The sequence below is a fragment of the Babylonia areolata genome, chromosome 15, assembly GCF_041734735.1.
Source record: "Babylonia areolata isolate BAREFJ2019XMU chromosome 15, ASM4173473v1, whole genome shotgun sequence".
Classification (NCBI taxonomy): Eukaryota; Metazoa; Mollusca; class Gastropoda; order Neogastropoda; family Buccinidae; genus Babylonia; species Babylonia areolata.
Genome location: NC_134890.1, coordinates 5829939 through 5852588, shown reverse-complemented (window position 1 = coordinate 5852588; position 22650 = coordinate 5829939). Strand labels below are relative to the sequence as shown.

General features: G+C 38.1%; 2 protein-coding genes across 4 annotated transcripts in view; one reads left to right on the top strand and one right to left on the bottom strand.

The window, feature by feature from the left end:
* The window catches only part of LOC143290394 (fas apoptotic inhibitory molecule 1-like), a 31402-nt gene extending 25093 nt beyond the window's left edge, over positions 1-6309 (bottom strand). The window contains exon 1 of one of the 2 annotated variants that reach the window (XM_076599792.1): positions 6203-6309. The gene's annotated coding sequence lies outside the window, so the exon portion shown is untranslated. Of the gene's footprint in view, positions 1-6171 lie in introns of both variants that reach the window. The other variant, XM_076599793.1, reaches the window with a different exon arrangement.
* Positions 6310-6445: 136 nt separating this feature from the next.
* LOC143290152 (centrosomal protein of 70 kDa-like) overlaps positions 6446-22650 on the top strand; it is a 56032-nt gene continuing 39827 nt past the window's right edge. For both annotated transcript variants that reach the window (XM_076599456.1, XM_076599454.1), the window contains exons 1-7: positions 6446-6479; positions 14713-14769; positions 16462-16561; positions 17200-17326; positions 17815-17911; positions 19270-19443; positions 21214-21299. In XM_076599456.1, coding sequence (XP_076455571.1) covers positions 6450-6479; positions 14713-14769; positions 16462-16561; positions 17200-17326; positions 17815-17911; positions 19270-19443; positions 21214-21299 — 671 coding nt within the window. In that variant the 5' untranslated portion in view covers positions 6446-6449. The remainder of the gene's footprint in view (positions 6480-14712; positions 14770-16461; positions 16562-17199; positions 17327-17814; positions 17912-19269; positions 19444-21213; positions 21300-22650) is intronic.

The following is a 22650-nucleotide window of genomic DNA, read 5'->3' as shown; positions in this document are numbered from 1 at the left end:
AGCGCCGCTCGCTGAGTATCAACAGTACAAGCTACAACTGGACGAGAGGCGACAGACTATGAAAGCCAATTATGACAAATCTGCCTCCAGTGACCTCCCCCCACTCTACCCAGGACAGGGCATTCGTATCTGGAACCAGGAGACCAAAAGATGGGAGCCAGGGCAGGTGGTGAACAAAGCCTCCACTCCTAGGTCATACAACGTCAGAACGTACACGGGCAGCACACTCCGCCGGAACAGAATTGCCCTGCGCGAACGCGTCAGAGGAGAGGAAAGTACCGGCACGTCCGAGTCAAGAGATGCACCGACACAGCAGCAGACCATTGGACCAAAGGAGATACCGGCTACAGACAAGTCGATGTCGGCAGGCAGCCAGAGCTCCCCCGTTCCCCCGGACACTCAGATACTCACGGCAGAGAGCCCTCCCCCACGGAACACCACGCGCTCTGGCAGGGAAGTGAGAAAGCCCCTGAGATACAGGGAAGAGTGACACTAACAGACTGTTCACACACACACACACACACACACACACACACACACCACAGTGCTGAAACAAGGTAACTGTTTTACTTTTCGTTTTCGTTATTTCTTGCATGCACAAGTTATGTGCTAGTTTAATGACAGTTTCCGTGTTCAAGAACAGAGCAATTTAATTTTGAGTAGATTGTTTCAATGTTATTGAAATTGGATCTTCTGTTGAAAGAAGGGGGATGTTATACATTGTACGAAACTATGTCATACGAAACCATGCCAATGGTTGGGCGGCTTTGTCTGGGAAGATCTAGAGAATAAACAAGAAAGATCCACACGCTCTGGGTTGTGTCCATTCTGTCATAAATACTGTATCATACGAGTATTTCATGCAGGTTCCACCCTGCATTTCATGACAATCGTGGAGTATTGGCTGTTGTCAATCCTTCAGTCTGCATTGAAATGTGAGCACACACTCATTCCTAAAAGCCACGCCCCCTTCATGAACTCTGGCTGACATTTGACCTATCATCTTACATCACTCCTCTCCCTCTCCTCCCCTTCTTCCAACGCTCACTGCACATATTCTGTCAGTCACAGCCACTTGTTCAAAAACAGTCTGATTGGATAGATGGACTGAATTGCCATCAAATGGGCTGTCAGTTTTGTCACTGTCGTCAATCACCTTCGTTTTCAAACCAATCATCAAACAAGAGAGATCCTTCTTCATTGTGAAAGCTGTCCATAACAACAAGCAGAGCTTTCAGAATTATGTAAATCTGCTGACTGTGACCACCTCCTTTACTGGACACAGTCTCCAATGCCTTTTTTTGCACGATGCAACCCCCTTTTCCTTGTGCGTATCACATGGTCAGCAAATTATTCAGTAGAAAGGGGTCTTCTACCTGATGAATGTTCATTTAAATAGTATTTTTTATAATCCAGACACATCAAACTATAACTGTTCAGAGTCTGTTTATGTTAACTGAACCAAACTCCAATGAAGGAAAAATCAGAACATTTGCAGGACGTTAAGTGGACGTCATATAGGCACTATGGCAATACTTTTTGTAGGACGTCAGCTGACGTCTTATAGGCACTCTATGGTTAAAAAAGCAGGGATATGTAAACAGACATCAATAAAAATCAGCAAAATGCAGACAATGGTGACTGGCATGTTGTGTGTTACATGATTTCCACTTAGCACTGCTTTTTGAAAATATGACTTCTTCCAAAGGATGTTGTCGTCAACACAGAAACTTACGGTGATGTGTCCATATTAAACCTGAGAAGAAAAACTTATTCATGCTTTGAAAATAAGGTCATGTGAAGGTGGAGACTGTAACTCACATAACATTGTGATTGCAATGAAAATGCTACATACATCACAAGCATTTGTTCTGTTTGCTTTGAAAGAAACAAGAATTAATTTTTGCCTTTCTGTGTGACTCCACAAATATGTTTCGCTATTCACACAAAAAATAAGGAATATATGTCAAATTTTTTAAAATATCAGAGATTTACAGAAGATACATGTCACTTGTAATTCATCTGCTGAGGAAGCGACCCCATATCTAGAGAATCAACCATTACTTGTTATTTTACTGAATTTTTGTCCAGTAAAGCATAGCTATTGTAGCAAACAATAAACACAAAATTGCATTATTTCCTTGGTTTGATTGCTGCACATGTACACCAAGCACCAGAGGCAGAAACATGGAAAACTCAAGCAAACGTGATGTGATCTATGTTTCACAGTGTCAGATGGAGACAATCCAGTCAATGTGTGGCTTGTGTTTTAGCCTGCAAGGGCCATGTGTTTTTTTTGTCATGTTCATGTTGTCGGCATTCCCACACACTTTCAGTTTGGAGTGCAGAACCCAGCCATGCGGCTTTTTCACTGTGTGAGGAGGATATGTTGTGTGTGACACACATGGGAGCAGAACGTACCGTGCTTGAAACAACTTCAGCAAAACTTGCAATCGACTCAAAGTTTCCAAGAAGTGAATCACGTGCAGGAAGATCGATCCCCAAAGATGTATTCTGGGGAACTTGAAAACAGTTGACACAATTCTGTGTTGTATGGGCACAATGCAATGTAGGTGGCATACGCACGACCACTGTATTTTGGATGTGTCAATATTGGATGTGTCAATATGATCCTGCTGCAAAATGTTATGCTATAGACTGTTGTCAGTGGGATTAATGTTTCATTTACTAGCAGAGTACACTTAATTCATTATTGTATTGCTTGCTCTGTTTAAATTAGATTGTTGTACAACTTCAAGTTACAACTCAAGCCATGTCCCACTTTTTGGCATCATTTTTGCCACAACCACAGACAAAATAAATTGTTTTAAAAACTGGTGATGAACAATCATTATTTTGGTGAACAAATATGTCGTAAAAGACACTGAAATGAATAATGCCACCAACACATGCAAAGGAATTTACCTAAAGCTGCAGCTGAGGACCCTGTTACTTTACAAGGTTTTCCAGTATTGTACACATGCACACACACACACACGCACCTCTCTCTCTCTCTCTATATATATATATATATATATATATATAAGTGATTTCTCTGTAAAATAATTAATACAAGGCAAGTCCTGGGAGACCATCAGAACAGCTTCATGTTCCTGAACAAAAAAATATTCATTAAATTCATATCCAAGAAGCGGAACAATGAATTCAAATAAAAATCATTTGAATTCAATATTAGCCTGCCATGGAAGCATTTTTTAAATTTCATCCTTTACAGCCAAATATGTTGACACCAACTGAAAAAAAACAACAATGAAATTATTTGTGCTTATACTTCATTAGATATACACCTGCACAGTAATCTCACACACTGAAAGTGAAAGAATTATGACAATGCAAGCAGCAAATCATCCATGCAATTCACTGATCACATTGTAGAATATGGTAATATTGTGTGGCAGCCATAACTCTATAGCTATAGAAAGAGTACAAAGAAGAGCAACTAAGTTATTAAAAGAATGCAAATCTATGAGCTATCAACAGAGACCTACATACTAGAATCTGCATTCATTAAAGGGTAGAAGGCTAAGAGAAGACTTAATAGAAACTTACAAAATGTTAAACTGCAATAATGAAGTCAAAGTAAATTATATTTTTAGAATGTCAGATTATGAGAGTACAAGAAATTCAATAATAAAAATTTGTAAGGAGCACTGTAATATTAACCTAAGGAAAAATTTGTTAGCAAATGGAGTTAGAAAGCTGCTTCTCAGACTGAACCCCAACAAAGCCTGTGGACCTGGTGGCATCACAACCAGGCTCCTGAAGACAGTTGCTGAGGAGATTGTCCCAGCCTTCACTCTGCTCTTCCACAGTTCCTTCAACACCAGAACACTGCCACATGACTGGAAGCAGGCTTACATCCCACCTGTCTTCAAGAAGGGAGAACGATATAAGGCAGAAAATTATCGACAAATCCCCCTCACATGCGTAGCCTGCAAAATGATGAAGCACATAATCACCAGCCACATCATGATGTACCTGGAGTGCAAAGGTATCCTCTGTCCAGAACAGCATGGCTTCTGAAGAGGACGATCTTGTGAAACACAGCTGCTTGGCTACATCAACTAAACCACATCTGAGCTGGAAAAAGGAAACCAAGTGGATACCATTGACCTCGACTTCTCAAAGGCCTTTGAAAAGGTCAGCCATGCCCTGCTTGTTCGTAAATTACAGCGGTATGGAATTAGAGGTCAGCTCAACACTTGGATCAAAAGTTTTCTGGACAACAGGCAGCAAGCAGTTGTGGTGGAGGGAGATACCTCAGTATACATTCCAGTCAACTCAGGTGTTCCCCAGGGCTCGGTGCTCGGCCCTTGTCTCTTTCTTCTCTACATCAGTTGCCTCCCAAAGACCATCAAATCTTAGGCCAGATTATTTACAGATGACACCATGTGCAACAAAATAATCAAGAAGGAAGCTGACCAGCACGCACACCAAGAAGACCTAGTTTCCCTTTCCATCTGGGAGAAAGAGTGGGCCATGCAATTCCATCTGCTAAAGTCCTCCAACTTGAGTGTCAGCAGAAAGTGGAAAAAGATCGTACCAAACTACAAACTCCATAGCCATCCACTGGAAAATGTCAACACCACAAAATATCTTGGTGTGAACATCCAAGACAATGGGGATCCCACATTAATTCTACAACCAAAGCCAACAAGACCTTACGCTTTCTTCAGCGCAATTTGAAGATAGGAAACAATAAGACAAAGGAAACTGTGTACAAAACGCTTGTTCGACCTATCCTCTAGTATGCTGCTTCTGCGTGGGATCCCTGTACAGCCAGTGACATCCCAGCGCCAAGCAGCAAGATGGGTCACAAACCGACATTGACAGACGTCTTGTGTCAACTCCATCCTTAGCACCCTCAACTGGTATACTCTACAAGTCAGACAAAAAAATCTCACCTGGAGATGTCAATTCAGCTTACCAACCAACACCATCAGACAGCAGGCTGAGCTCCAGAAAAACAACACCTGCAACTACAACATCCCTGCCTGCAGATCGCAGTACAGGCAAATGTCTTTCTTTCCCTGTACCATCACGGAATGGAATACACTGCCCCAGGAGGTTGTCACAGCTGAGTCGCTGGACTGCTTTAGGTCCAGACTCACCTCCTGCCTGTGACACAACAGAGTAGACTTACCCCCCCTCCCCCCTCCTCTCCAACACTTCTGTTTGGTCTCCCCCCCCCCCACCAGCCAGCCAGTCCACCCAACCCCCCCACACTTCCCTCCCCCCCCCCTCGCCCCCCAACCCACCCCCCCTCCACCCCCCACTGGTAAGTTGTGTTGTACGTGGAAGGCTAGGGCTGTGCTGGTCAGGTGTATTCCCGGAGACCGCTACAGTAGCCGGATCGGCCTAGCTGGAGATGTGAACACACCAGTGGACTGTGCCCCATCTCCCCTATCAGTTAATAGCACATCCCTCAGTATCCCAGCTGAATTGCGCCAACAGCAACTTCCCACAACACAACAATTTTCATCAGCATACTGATGTTGGTCATGTCATGGAAGAAGAAGAAGAAATAGAATTGCACAAATATGGAATGCACTACCAACTGTAACTAAACTTGCACAAAATACTAATGTGTTCAAAAATCTCCTTGACATGAACATCAATTTAAAAGAAAAATTATTAAAAAAAAAAAAAATCACTGACTAACCGAATTGCACAAATATGGAATGCACTACCAATCGAAGTTAAACTTGCACAAAATGCTAACACTTACAAAAATCGCCTTGACACCAATACCATCTTAAAAGAAAAGATTTTTGATTATGATGAATGAAAACAAAGTTCTTGCAGAAGCGTACTTGCGTATCCCGCAAAACAAAAGTAAACAAAAGATGAAAATAAGTAAATAAAGTAAAATAAAGATGTGAAGATGAGAAAATTAGTAAATAAAATAATAGAAAGAAGTGATGATGAAGATTCGATGGAGACATAAAAAAAGGCCGAGAGGTCTAGGCAGATTACCTGCCTACTACTACGACTACTACTGCTACTACTATATGATCTGTTTTCCATCCCAGCACGGTGTTTTCTTCTTTTATGTATTAGAAATCATGTTAAAACCAGATCCAGTGCACTGGGAAAACATCTGTCTTTTTCCTTCTTTATCATTAGCTAGAACAATAATTCGATTCCCACCTGTTCACAAAGGACACACAATCAAACTTACTCCACAGATCATGCAGTGCAACGATTCGGCTTGACTGTGTTGGCAACAAGAAGCTTTTTACATCCGGGTTATGCAGGATGAATGTTTCTGCACAAATGAAAATGATATGTATGTCAATCACTGTTGTCAGAATGGCTATGATAATTATTTATGTTAATTTTTGTTGAGAAATCCATGTGTGTTTTTGAAAATTTGGGATAAAATACGTTGGCAAGCAAACATTTACTGCGATGCCAAATCAACAACAATGGCCGACATCACAAGCCGTCGGTTCAAGGTTCGATGTGTAAAACGCTCTTTATCTCTTTCTTTTCTTGATATTTTCTTCCTAACTTTGTTTAGCAACAGGCAGATTGGTCAAACTTACCATGCAATGTATTCTGCCGCTTAATAGAATTTATAAGCGTAATTATTTTAATTTCTAGCCCGCCAAATTTAAAATATAAAGCAGCTTCTGAGAAACTTGTCAAAACATGCATATATCTTGTTTGACAAAGGTTTTTAGTTGAAAAGCAAATTATATGCTATAATTGGATAACGCATGTTTCAGAATCAGAAATTGAAGACTGCACGGTAATATGTACCAAATGACATGACATAACTGTAAACTACTTTGAAGTTTTTTTGAGTGACGGATTTACACGAACACCACCAGGACATAGGTATAGGTATAGAATAGGGACGAAGTAGGCCTCGCGGCCTTTTTGATGTCCCTTCTTTTTCGTCAACATTGAGTAGTGTCTGCATTGCATGCGGTAATTTTCCTACGAGTAATTTAATCATCATATTCATACTTTTTTATCTTTACATTTATATCAGCGTCCAGAAGATTCTTGAATTGGTTAAGAGTTGGTGCTGTTTTGGTTAGTTCTGTTAGTGGGTTCCACCATTTTATAACGCGGTTAGTAAAAGTGTATGTTTTGGCATTTAATTGAGTATGTTTTGGGTATATATCTTTGCTAGAGCTTCGTGTTTTTTCAACAGTGTTAAATTCAAAGAAATCTTCCACTCTTAGATCATCTAAATTGTATACTTGGATCATATCTCCCCTATATCGTCTATATTTCAGTGATGGAAGGTCCAGTTGCCTCAGCCTTTCTCCATAATCCATGTCTTTTAGTTCACTTAATAATTTTGTAGCTCTTCTTTGCACCCTTTCTATTGATGCTAGCAATCCTTTCCGGTTTGGGTATCCCCATATAGTGTTACCATATTCCAAGTGTGGTCTTACCAAGGCTTTATATAGATAAAGGAAATTTTCTTTATCAAGGTAAGTAAAGGTCCTTTAAATAATTCCAAGCATACTATTTGCTTTATTGATTGCCGTATGAATATGTTTCTCAAAAGTAAATTTTGAGTCAAAGATAACTCCCATGTCTTTTTCTTCGGTACATTTAGTAATGATTATACTTTTTTGACTATCCATATAATACTCATGTTCAGGATTTCTGTTACCTATATGCATGATTTTACATTATGCGGCATTAAAATATAGGTTCCATTGTCTTGTCCAGTCTTGTAGTCTGTCAATGTCTCTTTCTAGTATATCCTTGTGGTTACTTATGTTATACAGTTTTGTATCGTCTGCAAATATCTTGCAATTGCTTTTCACCATGTCTGGAAGGTCATTAATAAAGATGGTGAATAGAACAGGTCCCAGTATGCTTCCTTGGGGTATTCCGCTCAAAACTTTCTCATTAGTTGAGAATTCTTTACCCACTCTAACTCTCTGAACTCTTTCAGATAAGAACTGCTCTATCCACTTATAAATATTTCCTGTTATTCCATATCCCTTCAGTTTAACAAGCAATCTTTGATGAGGGACACTGTCAAATGCTTTCTTAAAGTCAAGGTACAAAATGTCAATGTTAAAACCGTCATCAGTCATGTCTGTGAAGTCTTCCATTACCTCTAGGAGCTGGGTAATACAAGATCTGTGTTTTCTAAACCCATGCTGACACTTGGAGTATAGATTATTATTTGACATATGTGCCACAATTGTATCTCGTATTATGGATTCAAATACTTTGCATGTTACACACGTCAAACTCACTGGCCTGTAATTACCAGGGTCAGTTTTGGTTCCCTTTTTAAATATCGCGACAACATCTGCCTTCTTCCACACGTCTGGAATAATTCCACTTTCCAAGGTTTTATTGAATACGTAAACTATATATATTCTCTCTCTCTCTCTCTCTCTCTCTCTCTCTCTCTCTCTCTCTCTCTCTCTCTGTGTTTGTCTTTTGAAATGTGGCAAATTAAGTTAAGCAATGATAAATGAAAAATACTACATGTTGGCAAAGATAACCCAAACTGCACTTATCATATTAACTGAGGTGATCTAGAGGAAACTGAGTCAGAAAAGGATTTGATTGTTTGGTGGGTAAGAATGTAACTGTTGAACAGCACATTAATGCTGCAGTTATAAGTATTAAAAAAAAAAAAAAAAAAAAGAATAGCAGGCATGATCACTCATTTTATCCAGTGTTAAAGGGGTGAGGACTTTGGGTAGAAGAAAGGGTTGGGAACATGGTAGAATAGGTAAGATCATCGGCAGAGGACACGTCCACTCTCCACTCTCTCCTCATACCGCAAACAGGGTCATTTGGTAAGAGTATTGAGGTGTTTATTTACCCTAACTAAAGCAGCACTTAGCAAGCACCTGTCAGTATCAGCACAGCTAGACCACATGAAAACTAAACCCAGGTCAAGACAATACCAAATCATATGCTTGACATCACTGCCATTAACGTCAGTTGATATGTTGTTAGGATAAATTAAACACCACAGAAAACCTTTAACCATTTTCTTCACTCAACACCCAGCTGTACACTCTCTTCTCAAAAGAGATTTATGTAAAGAACAAAGAAGTTAAACAAGCTCCATTTAGCTTACCACTAAGTTCAACTCCTGTTAACTCTTTCACCGCCAAGTTTCTGTGTGAAAAACATTCCCCAGTGTCAAATATTTTAGAAAGGATGCTCTCAGTCTCAGGCTTTGGTTCATGTCAAAACAACACAATGGACTTGTTCACTTAAAAGGGGGCAAAGGTGAGTCATTGTTCTATTGGTGGGAAACTGGCTGCAGCTGTCAAACTTTGTTACAATGTGAAAAATGGTCTGATCAACATGACCCCTTGATGTCAACAAAAGTCGCCTGTGGAGGTGAACTGTCTAGTCGACAAAAGTCACCTTTGGTGGTGAAAGAGTTAACCACTATACAGTAATAACTTCTTCCATTCAGACTGAACAAACCTCCACTTTGTCTAGAGAGCTCTACAAAGTACTGGTACAAATATTACCTGGGAATCGTAGACTTTACTGAGTAAAATGTCTGTTAAACATTTAGCAACGTATGTGCACCAAACATAGAAATTAACTTTCAGTGGTCTTGAATTTTATCAACCACATTGCAATGTTATGTATGTGTTGTCCCATTGGCACATAACACATCTCCATTGCATGGGAACCACAACTACCAAGTTAAATATGTCTCCCATAACAATTTGTTGAAGCACCCATGTGCACTCACCCACACAAGGAATATCCTCAACACACAGTGATCCTTCACTTTGAGTGCCATTCTTTGTAACCAAACACATGAGAAAAACTCTAAATTAACTTTAGGTGTTGCTAAAAGTAGCTAGCTCTACACAGCTACTACACACATATCATTCCTGTAGTAATCTATGACTCAAATGTTTACATTGTTCCCACAGTGTGTCAGCAACTGACAAACCCACTAACATACCACTGAACAAAAAACAGTCCGGTGTCTTAACACTATGACCGTTTGAACTGAACATGATATCCCATTCATAACAAAAGAGCAAGACTAAAGTGATAGGAAGAAGGGAGTACTTACTCAAAAGATTCTTATCTAATACTTCACTGTTAGAGAAGTTTTGGATATGAATTGAACATGTTAACATCATTTCCTTAGTCATCAGCTTCAAACACAATAAAGCCATATTTAATTACACATACTTAACCGGGACCATATTAACACTGGCTATACTCTCCTATTTATGCAATACTACATCTTCTAAAGGGGCCTCTCAATTCTCTTGTGAAACATATCAGAATTTCACTGACACAAAACTACTTCCAAAGAACATAAACTAGATTACCAACAAATCATAACACAAGTATGAGCAATTACTCACAGCCCCCACAGTAGTCAAGGTTCACTTTGCTTCATTCTCAGTCTGTGTCAGGTTCCTGTCAAGTAGAGGGAAAGGAATGACCATGTGTGCAAGCCAGTTTTCATCTTTCCTCCACCACAGTCAGTGCATGTCATAAAACCAAGACCCTATAGACCTTGTTCGTTAGAAAAAAATTAGAGTAGTTTGCCCTTGATTACGCCGGAAAGAGAATTCGTGGGGAATCTCTAAAAGCGAAAGTTGTGAGTTTGTCGATTGTACTTGTGTAAATGCTTCACAATGGGTCTGGGGAAAATGGGAGGAAAGAAGTACTGTGTGTGCTGTTCAAACTTCAAAGAAAAAAAGGCGACATCGCAACGAATATCAGCCACGAACCGATTGCATAGAGCGTGGCGAGCACAGAATCACTTCGTGAACTGAAAAGGACCGCACCCTCAGTGGCAATATTCCTTCACTTTTCACGAAGAAGGTCTTCAAAACAAGCATGGTATGTGACATTTTGAATTGAATATTCATTTTTTATGTTTCAAAATATATTTGTTTCAATTCAACAGCCAAGCCAAAGAATGTTTTGGGTCTGATTTCTCAAAGAGGGATAATTATACTGTCTTCATTTCTCACACACTTATCTGTCTAATGTTTGAATCCAAAAGCACAATTTAACCTTTAAAACGGAGAATTACAGTACACCAGCTGGTTGGTCTTTTTCAACTTCCAGTCAGCAACGTTGTATCATTCAAATGGATTTTTTTTTTGTGTGTGTTTGTTTGTTTTTTGGTCACATTCTTAGCCATGATATTTATTCAGCACAGATATATGCATCTCTGACACATAGTACAAAACTGACTAGTGTACCCCTGAAACAAACACTACAAAGAATTTTCACATACAACATTTGTACCTGCACATTTTGCTACCTGCACAGGCAATGTGAATGTTTACACACACACACACACACACACACACAGATAGATAGATAGATAAAGCATAGTTATTGTTGCAGTTTTAAACAACTCACTGGCTTGAGATTCTGCACATGCATAATGCAGTGAATAGTTCTCACACATTTTGGGGGTTGTGTGGAGTTTGACTGAAAATGTGTAACTAAAACAAATGTCATAACATTCAAGCTATAATTATATATTCTTTTTTTTTTTTTTTTGTCACAGCTGTCAGATGTGCAAGTCCAAGAAGGCAACACTCAGCAGTGGAAACCAATGCTGCTGACAGTAAATTGAGTAATTTTACAAAATGTAACAAATTTGGAAATGAAAATATGTAATGATCTTACAGCTTTGCTTCCCCCTATACACCAATCTGACACTGATGACACAGTGAAAGATGACTTATTAGGGCCCTGAAGACTGTTTTGTCAAAATATTTAGACTGAAGGGGGGTTACAGTAGTGGGTGTCATTTTGTAGTGTGTGTGTGTGTGTGTGTGTGTTGTGAGCGGATTGATTCAGGTGGATCATTGGTATTGACCAGTTGTGTAAGACAGTCAGATTATCATCTGTGTATGAAGATTTTTTTTTAAGCTTTCATCTTGGGCATTGTGGAGTTTGAATGCTCCTGATATTTTTTTCATACTGATGTGAACAAATATTGCAACTGTTTGTATACTGTTTATATTTATCTGATATAATGTTGATTTATATGCAATATGTACATCACTTGTATACAAGAGATAATTTGATTTCAACAGCCAAAGCTTATACCCACTGCTTGCTAATGATATTGATCATATGGTGCATTTGAATAAGACTTCAGAAACTGTAGCTGTGATTTTTCTTCTTCTCATCGAGATAGAAAGGTGGGGGGATGGGGAGGAGTGCAGTGTGGTTCAAACCAGTTAAGATTCACTGCAGAGTTTTTTTGTTTTTTTTTCTTTCTGTTCATGGAAAAAAATCAAAACTTTGTGAATGTAGACATAACACTTCAATACAGATGTATATTACACACACACACACACACACACACACACACACACACACACACACACACACACATATGCACACATGCACAACATCCAAAACTAAATGGTGCTCACATCATAAATAACTCAAATTGTTTAGACAGTTGTTCATTGTTTAGCATTTAGGTATGAATGAATGATACAAAAAAAAAATAAAAGAAAATAAAAGAAAATATCAAATCAAAGTGATTTTCTTCAAGTCTGTTTGTGTTTGACTCAGACCTGTTTACACTGCATTCTATAAACAGTCCAAATTTGATTGTACAGATTTGACAACAAGCAATAAGCAAATGATATATATATATATATATATATATATATATATATATATATATGTGTGTGTGTGTGTGTGTGTGTGTGTGATAAAAAAACATTCAGGAAATAAAAGATGGGAGGTGGGGCATATGATAGTCAGTCGTGTCCGACTATGACCATCAGAAGAGCAGAGGAGGCAACTGCTGTTCCGACTATTTGGGCTAGAATTTGATTATAGTGGAGAGTGTCTTGCCCGAGTACATCCCCACTCTCTCAGCCAAGAGGGTTTTAGGTCATTCGGCATTGGGATGGTTCCCAAAGGCCAACTAGCCCACAAGGCTGCAGCACTAAGAGCCAGTGCAATTTTGCCTCCTAGTGTGAGAGTCATAGTCCTTCACAAAAGACTAAGCTGTAAATGGTTTCCCATTGACTGGAGAAACCATTGATAATACAGCTCTCACTTTGCTGTTGGCCCAAATGTAAACTTTTGTCAATCTGTGATATAAGCCGAGTGTTGGGCCAGTTGTAAATAAATGCAAATATTTATACAAAGAATTTACAGCACTACCAGTTTCTAAAAAATGGCATCATAGAGAAAACTGGTATGTATGTGTTAATCCTTTGGCCAGTTGCTAGATACAATGAACTTACAGGTTTCCATAAAAGTACATATTCTAACCTGGTGAAAGTACAGACATATCCATTTTGAGTAAACAGGCCAGCTGATTGTACCAGACTGGTGTGTCTGATTGTCTGGGAGTCTTGAGAAGACTTATCAATGCATGTCACTTGTAATGATGAATGAGTGAGTACTGTATGCACACATGCATGCATGCTACACCATAATATGAAATCATTCTTTACTTGCACTTAATCATCAATGCAACTGTGATGAAACACACATGAATCAGTCTGGATGATGATTATCTTTAATCAAATTCCATGCACAGCTCCACCACTCTTCTCCCCACAATTTCCATGCTAAACTGCACCACTCATTTCCCCACAGATTTCCATGCTGAACTCCAACACTCTCCTCCCCACAATATGTATTAAAAAGTCATTGATAGAAAAGCCAGAAAATCAAATTCATTGGAACCGAGAGCAATGGCCATTTTCTCAAGTCTGAAATCTGTTTTTAGAAGGCGCGCGCGCACACGCATACACACACACACACACACACACACACACACTGATACACATACACATACTCACTCACTCATACTGTGTAGCAACAATATGAAATGCTAGAATGTACACAGATTCTGAATGAATGGGTCACACACAGGAGTGATACTTTTTTCTTCAGTTGTTAAAAATTTGTGGGAGGTTTATGTCGCTGTGACAGCAGAAATGTCTCTGTGACAGCAGAAACTGACTTGACTTCGCCTTCTTGTTTCTGGTTCCGTGACAATTGAAAATCTTTGCACGACGAACAAGTTCAACTTTCGTGCTACTTATCAGTTGTCTGTTCTTTTTTTAAATACTCTTTCGGTTCTTTAACTTTCATGGATTCAAGCGCACTTTCAGTTTCAGCGGACAGAGTCGCCATGTTGCTTTACCCAGACGTCCCAATGTGAAGGGGCTGAACTTTTCACTGACTTCCAGTTTCCTGACAAACAAGGTCTGTTCTGGTTGGCTGAATTATCCAAAGTGACCAGTCCAGAATAGCACTGATAGTCCTACACACCGGGGAAGCAGGCAGGGTTTGATTACAGCATGCCTGATGAAGGAGTGTAATGTATACCAGGCTTTGTAAAGAAGAGGGGGAGGGGGAGAAGAGCGGGCAGATAGAAGGGAGGGGTCCAGATAAATCTGTAAAACACTCTGTCAACTTGCACATCTGTTGCAGTAACATTTGAATGGTTCAAAAATCCATTTTATAAACTTCAGAAATTTCATAGTATTTTCAAACCAACTTTATTTTGGCAGCTATACATTTTTATATCTATTCCAGATATATGCCAGAATATATCTATATGTGTTATATATATTGATCTCATTTAATCATAAGTATGATTCAGCTGTCAAGGAGTTGCTCAGTGTGTGTTTTTCAGCAATATTTAACATTGGAAACCAAAGACATTAATTGTACATATATTATTTTTTTCTGTTTCAGATATTTAATCATGATGATATGATGAATGAAGATGATGTGTACAGCACTGAGTCCAAGGTACATTCTTTTTTTTAAATGTAAAAATCTGATTATGTGTACTTTAAAAAAAAAATTATAGATGTACACAAATAGAGTCCAAGCTGCTTATAACAAATTGTGGGGGACATTCAAAATTGCTTCATTATATTTGGCTTTTGTTACATGGCTAAAAAAATTTATGTAAGGTTACTTCGTTATATCTGGCGTGTCATGTTTCTCTCTCTGTCTCTGTTTCTGTCTCTCTCTTGCACACACATACCCCCCCCCCCCACACACACACACATACATACACACAAGTGTGTGTGGGCCTGCATACATCAGAAGTAATTAAGCTCATTTAAAAAAATATATTTCCAAAATACAGCTGTAAATTAATGTAAAACAGATCACATAACTAAGTCTGTGTTGCGATTTGAAGGCTTAGAAATCGATAATGAGTAAAACAGGTGAACAAAATTCACTGTATTATTCTTCAGAAGAAAAGATTGTCAGAGGAAATCACACAGCACCATGATTTGAAGGCAGGAAGGAGGGGATTTCAGTCCTGTTTGTTTACTGTTTCACATTGTTAGGTCATTGGAGTATGCACTGGTATGGCGGAAATAAAAACTTAAACAATTGATTTTAAAATATGTGCAGTCTGCCATTCGGGAGAGCAGTTTTTTTGTGCTTGTGACAATAAATCACAATAACCAGAAATAGTGTCTGAATAAGGTCTTGAAAAGAAAATGAAATATATATATATATATATTTTTACTTTTCTCCATCATTGCAGTGAAAGTCACAGATGTGTTATTATGACATTGTCTTAGTGTATACAATCAAGAGTCCTTTGATATCATCAGTACACATTAGGTCACTCATATACAGTTACTGGAATGGCAGTCATGATGTCTGATATATAGGTGCTTATTGCTTGTTGTCAAATCTGTACAATCAAATTTGGACTGTTTATAGAATGCAGTGTAAACAGGTCTGAGTCAAGTATAAAAGTATAAAAATCACTGCCATTCTCATTGTCACCCCCACCTCCTTTTTCTTCTTTCACATTGACTGATGTTTTATTTCTCAGTATCTTTCTCTCTACCCTTAAAATCTTTGTCTTTGAGCAATAAAGTTTTGAGTCTTTGAGCCTTTCTCTCTGCCCCTCCCCCCACTCCCCCCCAAGATTGACATTGAACCCCGATATCCCAACACAGAATCTGAATTAATTAGCTGTTGTAAAAGTTATGCAAAATAGCTGTGTCTGTTGTTGAAGAAACAACATTAATTATCATTCAAAAAACAAAACAAAAAAAAGTTTCTTGACAATGCCAAACAAAAAACAACAACAAAAAAACAAACAAACCAAAACCAAACCAAAAAGAAACTTATTTCCTTCCAAGTCTGTTTTAGCTGTCAACTCAATATCAGTCTCCAGAAAGGGTTGACAGTGGGTAAGAATTTCATAAACAAACTCTGAAGAGATAAAGTTTTTTTTTCATTTATACGTTTTTTTCAAATTAGATATCAAATCATTATGATTATCATAATTATCATCATCAGACATCAGTAAGATCATGATAGTTTATACTGTTGTTGTTTTAGAGAAATAAAATTTACAAAATTGGTCTGGATGGTAAACAGTATAATCTGTTTGAAATTGTGCTTATGATATTCATGTGTATAAACAGTGCTCCACGTCACTTTTGCATCATGGTTTGTGACCAGGGAGAAGTGAGGGAGTGGACAGAAGTCAACAGACAATTACGCAAGCAAGGTTTCCAGTCAGTGCGAGTGCTGCCAGCCAAAGATGTGCCACACTTGACAGGTACATGCATTTTGTGTGGGAAGGTGGATAGGTGTGAGTATATTTGAACTTGGGTCAGAGATGGAAATTCTTTTTTGTGCACATGCATGTGTGTATGCACCATTGCATGTGTACATTATACTGAATGTATATGGACACAAGCATGCAAGCTTGTGAGTGAGAGAGAGAGAAAGTGTATGTGTGTGTTTGTGTGTATGCATGCAAACAAGTGTGTGTGTGTGTGTGTGTGTGTGTGTGTGTGTGTGTGTGTGTGTTTTGTTGCAAATCATGAATTATTACTTCACCACACTCAGCATCCAAAAGTGGCACAAAATGTATATGACTCATACACATATACACAAAACAAAACCCCACAGTGAATCAAGCAGATGTCATATACCATTGACTCATTATGTAGATCATTTATTTATTCACTTGTTCTTTTTTATTTCTTTTTTTGTCTTTTTTTACCTGTTTCCAGAATGATCATATTAAAACAGTACACATCACTTATACACACATTTCCAACAATATAACAACAGCAACAAGGTGTTAATAAAACATGTCATTTGCCTTTCTCTCAGTAAAGATGTATTTTTGTTTGTTTCTTTTGTTTATTGATTGATTGATTTGTTTGTTTCTTGTGATATGTTTTTCAGGTCGGTATATATGTCTGGACCCAGACAGCAATGAGTTGTTGCGACACAACATGCTTACACTGCTGGCAGAATGTGATCACCGACAGACACTGGTCCACGATCTGATGGAAGCCAATAAACAACTCAAGTCAGTTTTCTCTGTCTATTTTTCTTTTGTTTACTTACCGTTCTTTATTTTGTCTCTATCTGTCTTCCCTCCCCCCCTTCCCTCTTTCTTCCCTTGGGCTGAGTGAAAAAGAGCCTGTTTTGTTGTTTATCTCATTACTTTGGTTAAATAAAATTATATGGTTTTTTTCTCTCTGTGTCTTTCTTCCCTTTCTGTGTGTCTGTCTCTCTCTGTTTCTCTCTGTCTCTCTCTTTCTCTTTCTCTGTATCTCTCTGTCTGTCTGTCTGTCTGTCTCACTCTGTCAGTCTGTGTGTCTTTCATTGTGCCGTTAGAAGCATGTATGTACACCTGCATGCACATACATACACACATACACACACACACACAAACACACACACACACACACACACACACAAACACATATACACACATAGGTAAATTCATATGAAATAAAATGTATCTCATGTACCATCTTCTTGCCCAGTATCTTACTGAAGGGCTGTGTGCAGGGAGGATATGGTGGCTTTGACAGAAAAGGCCGACAAGGAACGCTCCAAAGCCAAAGACTTGAAAATCATGTTGGAGTGCTCCCGAAAAAGAGTGCAGGTAAAAAACAACAATTAATATTAACTAAACCAGAACATACACACGCACACACACACACACACACACACACACACACACACACACACACACAGAGTATTGAAACCACAGTTTAACTCACTTTGTACTGCCAGTTAGCTCCCCTGACTTTCCCCACAGATGACTCTTTTGTACAGGCAAGAAATAAAATTGCCAAAAAGCAAATGTTAGAATTCATGAACTGAAAACTTCCGGACTCATCAGTAAAATAACGAGTTAGTTGGGGACAAAATATAAAACTTCCTTCCTTCTTCTGCTATTATTCAGTGAGATGATGAAAGTATCCATATTTTTTGTTCAAAATTTTCACACACTGATGACTTGTAAACAAATCCAGGAAAGCACACAGAGTTTGAAACAGATTGAATTCAGAATGTTATATAGCCCCGAGAGGGCCCCTTCATCTAATTCTGTTTTCTGCCTTGTGACTGAGAAGAAACTGGATCAGACACCATTGTTGACGTGCACTGTGAGCTTAGCAACACACTCTGCATTTATTGGTTGCAGTTGAGAGTGGAAAGGTCAGTTAAGATATTCTTATCGTATAATGTCATTATGCAAGTTAGGTGCCCCTCCAAAAAGTCTGAACTTTCTAAAACCCAAATTGGGGTCCGTCTGAAACAGTTGTAAACAGTAGCACCTTGATTGGGGCCCATTGTCCGGAGTGAGTATAGAAATATCAAACAAAACATCATCATTGTCTTTCTGACCTAAGATACTAAGTTACACTAATCACAGTCACATGCAAAAGCAGAATTTGTTGCTGGTAAAAAAGAGTCAAATGTTAAAATTCCAGTTATGACAGTTTCAGTGTGGAATGTTGTGGGGGGGTTTGTTGGGTTTTTTTTTTTAATACTTTTTCATTTTAAAATGTTCCTTGGGTTTTGTCTTACTGGTTTGTTTTTTTTTTTTTTTTTTTTACTAGTTATATTTTTTAAGGAGAAATATATTTAGATTGGCATGTGATGTTGAGAGGGTGACTCTGTGTGTGTGAAAAAAATGTGTTGTCAGGGATTTGTGGCAGTAAGAAAAGATAGGATCACAAGACACACAAATTATGTACCGAGGGAAAGTTATGCACACATATTATTTGACATATACACCTACTGACACTATGATATATATTGTTTTGCTCTTTCTACCCTTTACCCCCATCCCTCCACAACTCTTCTTGATGTTTCTTCCTTTTTGTTCCTTACTGTCCCATCTGTCTTCTCTCTCTCTTTCTCTGTATATTCCTCTCTCCTTTTTAATCTCAAGTGCTTCACTGAAACAGACCAAGCAGGGCAGACATATGGCACTGATCAGCTATGATCTTTCAGGAGCTGGAAAGAGAGAGAGACACATCAGTAGTGACAGCTGTGGAGGAAGGGGAGAAAGGTCGCAATCTGCGGAACGCCATACACAAGCGATGCAAGCAGCTGGAAGAGGCATTTGCAGAAAAGGAAATTGAGTTGGATAAAACACTGAAAAAACTGAGGATCCTCAATGAAGAGGTGAGGAAGTGGCATACAGTGGAGGACACACTTTGTCATTGATGTTTTACTCATGTTTCCTCTCAAGTTTTTTGTTGTTTCCTCTTATTTCTATATGTAATTGAGACATTACATATTTCTCCACACACAAAATCAGCATTTGCATGGAAATTTGTTTTCTGGAAATATCCATATGAAAAATGAAGTAGAAACATACATTTGTAGTATTATTATTATAATCATTAGTATTGAAATGTACTACCATTCTATTTTTTGGCTTATGTGTGTGTTTTTGCACATGAATCTATTTAATAAGACAGTGTTTCAGTTGTGTGTGCGTGTGAGCGCTCAACTTGAGTAAACTCATTTTCTCTGGAAATACTTTGTCAACACCAAATTTGGCTTAGAAATAGGACAAAATTAGTTTTTTTCCACACATTCTAATTATGATTACAATGCACTTCACTGAAGAGCACAAAAAATTACAAAGAAACCAAATGTGATTTGAAAGTAAGGTTACTACTGTATCTTTATTTCTTATTCAAAAAAGCATTTTTATCAGACATACTGACACACTGATCAGAATTAGTCATTTTATCTTTTTATTTCAAATAGGTACTTCTGCTTAGTAGGGAAACTACATGTGTACATACATTTGCCAGCAGGAGCAACATTCTACCAAGTTAAAGGACATAAAATCTGAATATACTGTGGGAATTTTTTAAGATATTTTTTTTTTACATCCCGCTCATCTGAAACATTTAACTATAAGATATGACTCAAGGCATATAAAAATGTGTGTGTTTATACTTATAGTTCAGGTCTTTATTAGCTACATTTGCTGAAGTTGCCTTTTCAGGAAAAAGAAAAAGCGTAGACCTTTTCATTAACCCCGAGGCAGTCTGTATGATGAGATAACTTGTCAGCACAGCCTTGTATGCTTCGCTGCCACAGTGACAAGATAACGAGTGTGCTGTTTTACTGTTGTGTCTATAAACCTTTGTTTATGGTTTTCATGTCAAATAGATATGATTTGGATTCACACACACACACACACACACACACACACACACACACACACACACACACACACACACACACACACACACACTGTGTCAGTGATGAACAGAGAGTAGTCACTTCCTCTCCTATACATACACAGAGCATGCAAAGTCAGGATTGCCACAGCACATTGTGTCAGAGAAAGAGAGTAAGAGACAGGGCTGTTAATGCTAATAGAACATTGCATATTTTCATTGTGGTCTTTCCCTCTTTTATCAACCTTTTTTGACACTGTCCATTTACAAAAAAAAAAAGAAAGTCTTTCCAGTACAAAATTATTTTCAATCACTTTGATAAAGGCAGCAACATTAAAAGCTTGATGAAAAAAAAAGAAAAAAAGATTGGATGAAAAAATGGATTAAAAATATATTAAGATTTTATTGTAAACTTTCTGCCCTTTGTAATATGCACAAAAGAATTGTATTGTATAGCAGTTGTGTTTTGCATTGTATTGTATCACTTTCTTGTCACAAGATATTTCTCCATGTGAAATCCAGGCTTCAGTCCTTGGGGAGAGCACACATCCACAGTGCATCACCACCTTTTCCATGTGTAATATGATATGTGTAATTCATTATTTGTAAGTGATTTAAAAATCAGAACTTTGCTTGAAAGCCTGTTCATGATTCATGCACATACTTTTTGATCAAGGGAAGAGTTTTCAATGACAGAGAATTTCCAGAAGTTATTCCCTGCACTGGGTGTTGAATTTTTTTTTCTGTGGTACAGGAGGAAAGAAGAGTGAAGCGGCAGAATGAAGTGTTTCAAGAGTTCAAAAAAAGAACTGCAAGAGCACATTCCTTGACTGATGGCAAGTAAGTCTGTTAAAGTTCTAAGTTGAAATCTTATTTTTAGTTTGATATCTTTTCACTGTAACTGATATTAGACTACAGTCTGGTATAATGTGTAGATGTGTATGTGTTACTTTCAAAATTTAGGAACAAAATATTAAATTGTTTGGAGATTAAGCTCTGCATGTCTTTTATTATTTATTTGATGTTATATAGAATTGTCTTCAAACAAAACGTTGGCGTGTGCTGATGCCGCTATAAAAAATAAATGGCAGACACACTCACACAGACACACAGACACACACACACACACACACACACACACACACACACACACACACACACACACACACACACACACAGAGTTGTGTTTAACTCCTTTTGCTGCCATGGAAATTTGATTTTAAGTGAAATTTATTTTCCATTTCCCCCCCAAAAAAAAAACCCGGTTATTTATATTTTAAAAAAATTGTGTATGCTTTGTTATTGTTTTTCTGAAAAGTAAATGAATAAAGAATATAAAACACAAAACGCATGATGTTTTCCAATTTTATATATTTTCAGTGACATGCAGTTGTTTTGAAATCAGTGTTATGTTGTTGTTTTTTGTCACATTTCCAACTTGTTCATTACAAACATTAGTCAGGCAATCTGCACAATAATATATTTTCTGCACAGATGGATACCTGTATATAAAATTGCACTAAAATAACCAGAATAAAAAGAAAAGAGACAAACACTATTTATTGTGACTACTCCAAGTGATAACATATAGATGTGAGGCCATGCCCCCTCACTCTCCACCCTTTTCCTCTTCCACCCCTGTAACCCAATACTTTGTCCAATTCTTCTCAGTCCCCTTTGGTCCTGTGCCAAGAATGTCACTCACATTGTGAACTGCAAATAATTTGATTGTGCTATTTTTTTTGTCTGCTCTGTACAGTCTGTGTCATTCTGTACGTTGTGTCTTTGCTGGTCTCTTTATTGCTCCCTTTATTTTCTATTGAATCGTCCATTAAAAATTCATCACTGTCTTCTTCAAGGTTATGGTTCAATTCTTTCTGAGCATCAGCTAAAGAAAGCAGTTTTGGTTGTTTTAGTGCACATCGATCGCATAACTTGGCCACTGTGTCCGACATTTTGCTGAGTGAGGGAGGAGCCTGGCAAAACACTGCAGCAGTAACCCAACCAAATCATTCGAATAAAGGACTGCCTCATGACATAGATGGGGTTTCTGGCTATCAATAGAATCTAGAAAGATTCCCCATGCTAAAGGTACCAGTAGTTTTGTCAATGAACTCAATACAAACCAGGGAAAAGTCCGAATATTTCACTGACAAGTTCTCTCGCCACTGTGGCAGCAAAGTGTACACAG